We start from the raw sequence: 12,232 nt of genomic DNA on the forward strand, positions 1-12,232 counted from the left end.
CAAGCCCTAAAGGAAAACAGCCTCCAACCCAGATTGATGTAACCTGCACAATTATCTTTCAAAATTGATGGAGAAATAAGATATTTTCATGACAAAGAGCACCTTAGGAACTTCATGAATACCAAACCAGCACTCCAAAAAATTTTAGACAATATCTTAGGAAAAGACGAGGATCACAACCTCAGGAAGCCCAGCAGAATGAATCAGTCAGGCATGACAAGAAATTAAACAAAAAGAAAAAGCCATGATGATGATAAGTCAATACATATCAGTTATAACCATCAATGTTAATGGTCTCAATTCACCAATCAAAAGAGACTGGCAGAATGGGTCAAGAGGCAAGATCCAACAATATGCTGCATAATACAAGAAACACACTTAATTCAAAAAGAAACTCATAGACTGAAAGTTAAAGGGTGGAAAAGAATACTCCATGTGACAGGAACGCCCCCAAAAAAGCAGGAATAGCTTTTTGCAGATCAAGTGGATTTCAAAAGAAAATCTGAAACACTCTGGTCCCAAGAATTTCAGATAAGGGATAGTCAACTTGTATGTACAAATCTATTGTGAACATGTGTTTTCATTCCTCTCAAGTAAAAACTTAAGAACAGAACTGTTGGTTCTTAACAGTAATACAAGAAATTTCTATATTGTTTTCCAAAATGGTTTTATCATTTTACATTCACATTAGCAGTATTAGAAAGTTCTAACTGGTTCATATCTAAGCTGACATTTGTTCTTTTAAAACTTTTAACTTCATCTCCCTAATGAGTGTATAATTCAATCTTGTTATTGTACTGATTTGTATTTTTCTGATTCTAGTGTTGCACACCTTTCCTGGTGCTGTACTGGCTTTATCATCTTCTTGTGTCTACTTTTCAACTGGATTGTCTATTAATGAGCTGTAAGAGTTCTTTATATATTCTGGTCATAGGTTATATGCATTATAAATATGGTCTAAGGACTACTTTTCATTTTCTTAACAATGTCATTTAAAGTTCTAAATTTTGATGGAATCTCATTCATCAATTTTTTTCTTTTATACATCATGTTTTTTATATCCTAGGAAATTCTTGCCTACCCTAAATTCACAAACATTTTCCCTTATAATTTCTTCTTAAAGTTTTAGCCTTTCATATTTAGGTTCATAGATCATTTCAAGTTATTTTTATGTATGGAAACAAAGGGTTGAGGTTAATTTTTCACATACAGATACCAGGTGTTCTAGTGCCATTTGCTGAAAACACTATCTTTTCCTCTGCTCTTGAATTGAGTTTATGTTCTATAAAATGTTAATGTTAAATAATCTTTCAAAACTCAGTGGACCATATATGTGTGGTTCTACTTCTAGATTCTGTTTTATTCCAATGATCTATATGTCTTTCCTTATACCAACACTGTCTTGATTACTGTAGCTTAAGAGGAAGTCTTAAAATTAGGTAATAAAGGTCTTCCAACACTGTTTTTTATTTCTTTTTACTCTTCTAGGTCCTTTGTACTCCTACATAACTTTAAATTTCAATATCCAATTCTTCATTTATAGCAAATATACATAGACCTGAATTTTTATATATACCTTGTGTTTTCTAATCCTGCTAAATTCAATACAAGTTCTAGGGGCTCCTAGAGATTGCTTACTATTTTCTCTGTAGATGATCATTTCATCCACATATAAAGATTTTACTTCTACCTTGCCAATCCTATCCTAATTGTATCATTTTATTGCGAGACTATTTTGGTTTGGGCCTATGTTTCAAAGTTTAATGGACAGATAAAAGAGTAGGCATATCTGCCCTTGTTCCCCACCTTAAGGAGAAAGCATTGTATCTTCTCCATTCTTATAAGGCGTTTTTGCTGGAAGTATGGAGTACATGTCTTTGATCTGTTGAGAAGGTTCTGTTCTACTTCTAGTCTCCTGATAGCTTTTACCATGAACAGCTGTAGAATTTAGTCCAACACTTTTTCTCCAACTAGTGACAGGATCATATGGCTTTTTCCTTTCCTCTGTTCAAATGATGACTTCTGGGGGTGGATCTTCCAACGCTGAACCAACACTGCCATCCCTATAATAAAACCACTTTCTACATACTGCCAGATCTGACTTCTAATAGTTTGTTTTATTAAACAAATTTCTATCTATGTTCATACTTTTTTCTTCTATTATCCTTATCCAGACAATAGAAGATTAGTATTTTTAGTATTAGCACAATGTTGATTTCCTAAAATGAGGAGAGAAGTGTTCCTTTTTTCTGCTTTAAATGTTTGATACAATTTATCAGTTCAAATGTATATGAGCCTGTTGTTGTCATATAGGTAGGTTTTCAAGCTAGGAATATACTTTCTTTAATAGGTGCAATTCAAATTTTATATTTCCTCCAGAGTTAATTTCATTAATTTGTCTTCCAAGGTACTTCTTAGAAGTTGCCAAATTTATTTCAAAAAAGATTTTTATAATATGCTTTCTATATCCTTTTAAATTCTGTAAAATCTGTGGTAATGTCTCCTAGATCTTAATATTGTAATTTTAAAAACGTATAATTGATATTGTGTAATAGGAAGAAAAGGGCTAAAGGAGCAGGGGAAGTGGGAGGGGTAGGGGAAGGGAAAGAAGGGAAAAAACATGAGAAAAAGAATAAAATGGAAACAAAGTCTTTGCAAACAGGGAAGGGTGGAAAGGTTGAAGGGAGGGCAGGGGAAGAGGAAAAAATAAGAACCAAGATACTCATGTAATGAATGGTACAAGATCCCAATGATGAATGTAACTGTATTTTATACCTAAAATGTACCAATAAACTTAATGGGGAAGAAAAAATAATGAAGGCCATGGTTAGGAGTACAGAATTAAAAATCTGGGCCCAAATTTCTATTGTAACATTTACTAGCTGTGTTCCTTAGACAATATTAATAGCCCTGGCACTGTTTACTCCTTCATATGTAGACATAGTATTAAAATAGTATTTTTCCAAATAATTTGCTAAACTGAAATACTCAACTTGTATCTGTAACCCAAAGGCTCATAGTCCTTTAGAATCCTTATAAAATCTCAATCCAAAAATATATATATTTCTATTCCCAATTTAGCCAAAAACCTAAAATTATCACGAACCAATCTCCAATATCCATCCATAGATGTCAAGCTAAGAACTCAACAGCATCACCACAGGCAAATCAGGTAGTTTTTGCCTCTTGGCCCACTGGCTCCATGCACTCACACACATCTTCCCTGCATCCTATTCCAACAGCATTTGACCCTAGCTGGGCTTTTTTTTTTTAGTACCGGGGATGGAACTCGGATCCTTGTGCTTGCGAAGCAGGCGGCAGAAGCACTGAACTAAATCCCCTGCACTGTAGCTGGCTTTTGAAAAGTCATCTTTAAAGTATTCACTGGTAAGTACTGAGTAAGGATGACACTTAACTGTGAGAAAATAAGGCTTCTTTGAGAAAGTAGTATATCTGGTATTTGCACTCCATTCCTCCTTTGAGGGACTAGTTGTTATATCACTGCTTGACAATCATTTGAAAGGAAAAATTTACTTAACACTTTAAAGTTGTTACAAAAGGTATAAGTAAAAATACAGATGTATGTTAAACGGAGAGAATAAGGAATAATTATAAGTAAAAAGTTAATGGAGAGGAAAACAGTTTTTTAAAAAATGTATCACCTAAAATCAAGAAAGGAACAAAAGGGCTGGGGATATAGCTCAGTGGCTTTGCCGCCTGCCTCACAAGCACAAGGTCCTGAGTTCGATTCCCGGTTCCAAAAAAAAAAAAAAGGAACAAAGAATAAAACAAATTTTAAAAAATAGGAAATTGGTACACGAAAATCCAAGTAAATTAATAATTACATTAAATATAAAAGGAGCACTAGGTAAAGAGAAAGATTTTTGAGTCTGGATTTTGTATTTTAAAGACTGAACTATATATTATATAAGAGATACATACTTCAAATATATACACAAAACATTTAAAATAAGAACTGAAGGCCAAAAACACTATCCTTTCTCCAGTGAATTATATTGCTTCCTTTATCATAAATAAAGTGATTTATCAATGGTTTTGCTTGCTTGTGGACTTTATTCTGTTCTATTTATTCATCTATCCTTGGCCAATACCAATCTTCATTACTCTTTCTTGGCTATTCTAAATCCTTTGTATTTTCATATCATTTTTAAGGATATCAGTCTCCCCAAACTCTGTTAAAAACAAAAATTAAAAAACTTGCTATGATTTTGACTATGATCACTCTTGGGGAGAATTAACCTAATTATACTGTTTTTAGCCCATGAGTATTACATTATCTCTTCATTTACTTAGGCCTTTAATTTTTCTGAGCAGTGTTTCAAAGTTTTTAGTGCAGAGCTCTTACAAATCTTTTGTTAGATTTATTCCTCGGTATTTGGTATTTTTGAATAACATTGTAAATGGTATTTTATTTTTAATTTCACTCTATAGTTATATGTTGCTAGTTCATGAAAATATAATTGATTTTTAAAATACTGATGTTACACATATCTGGCTTAATTTATGATTGCATTAATAGTGTACATCCATATCTAATTCCCAGTGTCAGAGGCAAAGTCATCAATATTTCATCATTGAGAATGATTTGGGAAAAAAAGAAAAAAAGAATGATTTGGAGACCAGGGATTTAGCTCAGTGGTTCCTCCACCTGCCTCGCAAGCGCAAGGTCTGGAGTTCAATCCCCGGTACCACACACACACAAAAAAATGATTTGGGGGCCTGGGATTTTAGCTCAGTGGTTCTGCCGCCTGCCTTGCAAGCACAAGGTCCTGAGTTCAATCCCCGGTACCAAAAAAACAAAAAAAAGAAAAAAAAAGAATGATTTGGGTCTACAGTATTGATAGATACCGTTTATTAAAGAAATCATTTTCTATTCCTCATTTGCTAGGAGTTTTTTAGGAATACATGATGAATTTTATCAGTTTTCCATTATTATAATGTCCTCATGAGGTTTTGGTATCAAGATTACATATACTGGGGCCGGGGATTTTGGTTTAGCCACCTGCTGCGCAAGCGCAAGGACCCAAGTTCAGTCCCTGGACCAAAAAAAAAACAACAAAAAAAAGATTACATATACTGAACTCTTAAAATGAGCTGCTAAGTTGTTTTGTTTTCTTTTGTTTTGTTTTTTAAGACAGGGTCATCTTGCAATGTAGTTCAAGCTGGTCTTGAACTCACTGTGCAGCCCAGGGTGGCCTTGAACTTGCAGTGATGCACCTGCCTCTGCCTCCCAAGTGGTGGGTTTACAGGCATTCACCACCATGCCTGGCCACTGCTGAGTTTTTATAGGACTAGTATTTATTCTGTAAATGTTGGAAGAATTTAATAGTGAACCCACTGAGAGTTGAATTTTTTTTTTATAGGACAGTCCTTAATTATAGCATCAGTTTTCCTAAGAGGCAATGATTAGAGAAATTTTAATTTTTAATTTCTTGAGTCAATTTTAGTAATTTATATTTTAAATGTGTTCCTATTAAGGCATTTCTTTTTGTTACTGATTTCTGGTTGACTTTCCATTTTGTCAGAATGAATTCTTTTGTATTATTTCAGTCTTTTAAAATTTGTTATTTATTTAATGATCTTTTTGGTAAAATGTGTATCCTTTATTTATTAGGTTTAGTAATATTGTAGTCTAGGATTTTTGTGTTCCAATTTCCTCTTTAAAAACTTTCTCTAATATTACATATTATTTTATAATAGTTATAGAAAGAAATGTATTAAAATCTTTAATTCAATTTACCTAGTTCTCCTTTGAGGCATCAATAATTTTGTTTTTTAAAGTACATTAGACATAAATGGATATAAAATTGTTATGCTTTCTTGTGCGCGGACCCTTTTAACATTATAAAATATCCCTACTTATCTCTCATGTCTCTTTCTAAATATAGTATGAATAAATCTCACAAAATAATTTTGAGCTACAGAAATCGCACACCCAAGAATACATACCATATTATGTCATTTATAGAAAGTTCCAAGTACAGACAAAAGAAATCTTTGATGACAGAAATCAGAAAAGAGGTTAACTTCATAGGAAGCCATTGAACAGGGGAAGGTTTAATTTAAGAGAGTTTTGTGAGATAGATATTCTGTATATTAATCTGTGTGGAAGTCACACAAATGTGTAAGAGTGTTCACAAATATGTACATACATATGTAAAACTTCATCAAGTTGTACATTTAAGATTAGCATATTTAATTAATTATAAGATCAAATGTAAATTAAATGAGAAAATTCAATGAAAGTGAAAGAGTATCTCATATATTGCTGGTAGGAAAGCAAACTGGTTCAGTTTCTATGACAGATATTTGGCAGTATCTAGCAATATTACAAATTCACATACTGTTTAACTCAGCAAAACCATTTTTAGGAATCTATCCATAGAAATGCCTATGTAAAATATTCTTCTGTACAAAGGCAATAGTGGCAACTTTTTATTAGTAAAAGATTTGTAAGAACATAAATGTCTGTCAATAGGAAATTGGTAAAAATAAAAAAAACATTGTGGGACATCCTTAAGCTTCCTACATATCTTTAAGGGATGAGGTTTGTTATATTTTAATATGGAACAATCTCCAAGTAAAATTTTCAAAGTCTGAAAAAGGTTAATAGTGTTCAAAAAAGAAAAAATACTACATCTGGGGCCAGGGATTTAGCTCAGTGGTTCCGCCACCTGCCTTGCAAGAGCAAGGTCTCAAGTTCGATCCCCAGTACCAAAAAAAAAAAAACAAAGAAAAAATGCTACATCTATCATCTATGTGCTGTACAGACAAAGGTTTTCTGGAAGGATACAATAGATTATCTCTGGAAGGAACCTAGCTTGAAAAAAAATGGAAAGGTCTTGTTTACACCTTTTAAAATCATATCAATATAGGTAAGTTATTTTAAGACATAATTACAATTTTTTTAAAGCAAATAAAAGGTAAAAAGCAAAGATTTCAGAATTAGGATTGTAGTGATTTTAAAATTTTGCTTTATACTTCTTTATTGTTTATAAATATACTCAGTCATAATGAACATTAAGAATACAAGCCATTTTGAGGAACTTACCCATACTGTGTTGTTGTTAATACTTCTCCTCTCTTTTCCTTTTCAAGTTTTAACTTTTTCTTCCTTTCAATATTCGCCAGAGTTGGGTAGTTTCTAGAAAATAATAAAAGTTAATTACAAAGAGTTCTGAAGTACAAATTTAAGCAACCAAGCAGGTCTTGAATATGGAAATTTTTGTTCAACAACTAACAGTAATCATTATAAACTTTTAACTGCATCTAGAATTTTTCTAAGAGAGAAAAACATAGGGTATAACAATACTACTGAAAGTATAGATCAGCTCCTGGTCTACGAACCTTGTTAGCAGGCTGCAATTAGGTAAGGAGCTAATGCTAGAATTTAAACTGAATACACTATATTGTATAATGTGCTCAAACTGATCTAATCTGTCTGTTTAGCATGTCCCCCCACAAATACTCTAAGAATAAATTTACATATATTCAATTACTTATGCAAATATATGCTAGGTATACTCAAAGTTAGCATGATGAGGAAGATAGTTCTTAAAAAAAAAACCCAAAAACCATAGTCTACCAGAAAAGAAAGAAAAAAGCACACAAACAGCTATAACATAGGACAAAATATAACACTCAATATAAAGATTTGGGGGGTGAGAAGGAAAGGTTATATTCAAATGGAGAAATCCAGAAAGAAATGGGACATAAAATAAATTGATCCTAAATGATGTTGACAGCAATCAGAAGAAAAAGCTTCAGGATATCCTAAGTAGAGCAAACAAAGCAAATAAACCAAGACCTCAGAAAGTGTGAGACATATCCAGAGAATAATTTTGTATGAAACATGATATAGTATCAGGCAATTGGACCAGAAAGGGAGACTCAAGTCAAAATTTCTCTTGAATACCAGACTAAAATGTTTATATTTAATTCAGCAGGTGATGTGTTGGGAGCAATGGTACATAATTCTAGGGAAAAATCATTTGAGTAGGCCTAGTTCTCCTGCCTACAGGCCAGCTATAACACTACAAGACATAATTCCATTTTAGCCTCAGGTCACAAGGGAGATCTCAATGATCCCTAGATGCTGTAATGCTCCAGGACAAGACCACACCTGCGGGAGACACTCTGGGAGGAAACCAATCTTCACCGGTGTAGTTCCTGGCAGGAACTAAATCTTCATCTGCATAGTTCCTCATTGTTCTTAGATTTCCACTGCCCCCACCCAGTCTTTTGTTACACCTTGTTCATCCCAAAGTGATACTGAAATCTACATATTCATTTGTTACATTTGTTTCTCTGGATGTACTAAGTAAAAGGTGCTGCAAGCTAAGGCTTCTAGTCTTTGCCGCCCAGAGCAGCACTGATCAGACCCAAAGCTCAGCTTCTTCTCAGTCTCATTTGCCTGCCTTTCCTGTAATTCGCCGTGTGCTGGTGTGCTGCCGTGGCTCACAGGAGACTAGGACTTACTGCAGAGGTTCTGGTAACATCCCCTTCCCCTGTCCCCTACAGTGATGAAAGTCGGGAACAGGAAGAGATATGTAGAAGGCCATGATCAGATTAAATCTGACAGTAGTGTGCAAGATGAATTGCTTTCTTTGTTTCTTGGCACATCCATGTGGAGATGCAGGCCCCAAACTGACAGTGAGGGAGATGGATCCCTGAAGTATAAAAAGCACAGAAGGAGGGAACACACACAGCTCTCATCACTCAACTTGGCCACTCATCAGAGGAAATTTTGAGAAACATTAGCAAATTGTGTTCTGTCATTGCTTCTAAAACAGTTTTCCACTTTTTTTTTTCCTTTGGTACCAGATATCGAACTCGGGTCCTTGCACTTGCACAGCAGGTGGCGAAACCACTGAGCTAAATCCCCGGACCCCTACTTAAAAAAAAAAAAAATCTGCATTACTAACTTGAATAGTCCAGAGAATAGGAAGCCTATGGGTTTGCCACACTGGAAGACAGGAATGGAAATGACACTGGCTTAAGTGGTGAAGTAATCAAAAAATAAAAGGCAATGAATTTCAATGACAGAGCAAAGCAATATACCCAGCTAAGAAAAATAACCTCCATAAATAAAAGATGATGAGTGTACAAGCTATAAATAAATGTAAGAGGAAAAATCAAGGTCATTGGAGATAAAAATCTGACAGCCAGTCAACAACATGTGACTATACTTTCAAAGAGCAAACGTAGTCTAAGGTTATATGAAGTGGACTCTGGCACTTGTACAGGGGTGAAATCTTCTTCCTATGATACTCAGAAATGCTCAGATACTCTCAGGACACTCTGTCAGTTGGTTGAGAAGGAACACTGAGAAAAAATTAAAATTGGAAAGAATTCAGAAAAGACTCAAAGATGATTAAGAGGGTGAAAAATAAAACCTGAAGAAAGATAAAAGGAACTATTTGCAGCTTCTAAAATAGCATGAGAAGTGACAATAAAATAGTTTTACAGGGAGGATGGTTGCCAGCTGTTCTCAATCTGAAAACAGAATATACATGTAGAAGTAGAAATGATAAGGAAAATGGTGATAATTTTCAAAGGCTCCATAATGGTTAGGCATGGAAATCATAAAGCTACTCAATAACCACCACTAATCTCAAATTCACGTATTCTCCCCACTGTATTTCTTCCTGTTTTTGTTGAGTGTTGCAGACTGTCAACATGATGGGCAACATTTGGTAAGTCAGTGTACCATGTACAAGTAAGCTAATGGTAAATATGCACCTTTCATGGTAAAAAATTTAAAGATTTGTAATAGCAAATGGACTTTAGGTAAGATATCAGAAAGAATTCTCTAAATAGGACATAAAAAAAGATGTTATGGAAACTTTTCTGGTGCAAATCTCTTAAAACAGCCTTCTTTTTCTAGTAGATTAAAGGGTTCCTAAAAGTAAAGAATCTTCCAATATCCATTCCAAAGATAAAAATTTCTATTTTTCAGTTCTGAAATTAATCAGATCCTCTTCCAAAATTTATACTACTCTTATCTACACAAAATTCAGAGACTTAGAACTAGGGAAAACAAAGGTACTAGAAAACAAATTATCCCCCAAAAACAGAAAACCAGAAACAGAAGATCTGATTACACACACAAACAACAATCAGGAAGCCTCACTTCACCAACATACTGAGATATAAGAATAAGGAAAAGTAAAGAGGTATGGTAAAGAATGTAGTTTAAGGTGCTACAATACACTTGAAATAACAAAAGCTATTGAAAAAAATCGTAAATTATGCCTTATGTTACACAATAATATACAGAAAAAAAATAATTCAGGGCCGGGGATATAGCTCAGTGGTTCCGCTGCCTGCCTCGCAAGTGCAAGGACCCGAGTTCAATCCCTGGTACCAAAAAAAAACTTAATTCAATACCTCTTATTAGAGAATGAATGTTAGAAAGTTATAAAAATCATGACAAGGAATATTGTCACAGTTGGTTTCTCTATATTTTTACCTGCTAATATCACTTTTTTCCCTGTACTTCTATCTTTCCTCAATAACACAAGAGAGGGCCAGAGATTTAGCTCAGTGGTTTCACCGCCTGCTGCGCAAGCGCAAGGACCCGAGTTCAATCCCCGGTACCAAAAAATACATAAATAAATAACACAAGAGAATTGATCCTAACATCCAATGCTTTTTCTTTTGTACCTCTCCCTCATTTCTTAACTCCTCTTTAACTCCTGCCTTGCCTACACCTCAAGTCTCTAGGGACACTACAGTCCATAAATGGGCAAAACTATGTCAACCACCACCTCCGCACATATTATACTGGTCATATTATTCTCTCCAACTTTATCCTTATTCTCCAATTACCACCTACGTACTGACTTCTCCTAGGCCTATGCTCTACAAAACACAAACCCTCTTAACTCAATGAAACACAACTGCGCCATTGTATTTTATTTAAGCCTTTCTGAACTTCAAAAGATGTAGCATTAGAAGCTGACCATCTCTGTTAGAATTTTGAATGAACTGGGGATACAAATTAAAAGGCTTTCCAGAGCCACAGTGTAGTGAAATAAACATTACAAAACTACCCCCTAGTGGACTCCCAATGTCGTGGTATATGGTCCAGTTTCTAAAAGTGAGGCTTTGGAAACAAACCTCTACCACTCATTTTCCCTAATTAAAATTATATAGCTATTGTACCTCACAGGTCAAGATTTAAGAAAGAATCGCCTTTATGGGGGGCATAGTTTTTTGGTTTTTTAATTATTACAAAGCTTTACAGTTTTTAAACTCATTGGGCCCCTCTGAGTTTGGCTAATTTGAAAAAAATTAAAAGAAGGAATAAAGACGAAGATGTATTTTTCATTTACGATAAAAGAACAATATTCGGGCCGGGGATTTAGCTCAGTGGTTTCGCTGCCTGCTGCGCAAGCCCAAGGACCCGCGTCCGATCCCCGGTACCAAAAAAACAAACAAACAAAAAAAAAACAATATTCATTTTTTCCCCAGAAAGAATGAAATTCTCACAAGGACAATTTAAGAAATAAGGACTGTTCTGCCAATCAATGTAGAATTTACTCTTTTTAGCAGTTTGAGTAATATTTTTTGAAAACTGAGGCTGACAAAGACATAGAAAGTAAATATATTTTCAGAACAGATTTTCTTAAAAACAGAGTGGAGAGAGTATAAGGGGTTTTTGTGTTTTTGTTTTTGTTTTGAGACAGGATCTCACTATGTAGTTCAGGCTGGCCTCAAGCTCACTGTGTAGTCCAGGCCGGTCTCAAACTCATGGCAATCCTCTTGCCTCTGTCTCTTGAGTGCTGGGATTACAGGCATGCACCATCATGCCTGGCAGTATAAGTATACTTTTGAGAAATGTATCAAATGTACCAAAAGCAGAAAAATATTTCCTATTAATGAAATATAACATGAAAACTTTAGAATATGCTAAAGAACAAGAATTTGGCAAGTAAGATATGGAAGAACATCAGATAAATGCAGCAAGCGTTGAAAGATAATTTCTAGAGAACACAGTAACCAGGCAACATCATAGGGACAAGTAAACTTCATCCCCAATTGTTATCTTCTGCATTTTAAGCTCCTCTAAAATTCACTACTCTGTAATGTTGTGCTCACTCCTTTCCCAATGCACTTCTGATCACTGCCTTTAGTCTGTACTCTGAAAACTAGATAGATTCACCCATACTACACAAGAACCACCAATAAGTAAACATTTTCTCAGTCA

General features: G+C 34.5%; 1 protein-coding gene across 1 annotated transcript in view; it reads right to left on the bottom strand.

Moving 5' to 3' along the window:
* Nufip1 (nuclear FMR1 interacting protein 1) overlaps positions 1-12,232 on the bottom strand; it is a 43,386-nt gene that overhangs the window by 16,643 nt on the left and 14,511 nt on the right. The window contains exon 6 of the mRNA XM_004844227.3: positions 7,073-7,165. Within this exon, the coding sequence (XP_004844284.1) occupies positions 7,073-7,165 (93 nt within the window). The remainder of the gene's footprint in view (positions 1-7,072; positions 7,166-12,232) is intronic.

The sequence above is a fragment of the Heterocephalus glaber genome, unplaced genomic scaffold (assembly GCF_053883595.1).
Source record: "Heterocephalus glaber isolate CG9 unplaced genomic scaffold, H.glaber_assembly_v1.0 deba00001666, whole genome shotgun sequence".
Classification (NCBI taxonomy): Eukaryota; Metazoa; Chordata; class Mammalia; order Rodentia; family Bathyergidae; genus Heterocephalus; species Heterocephalus glaber.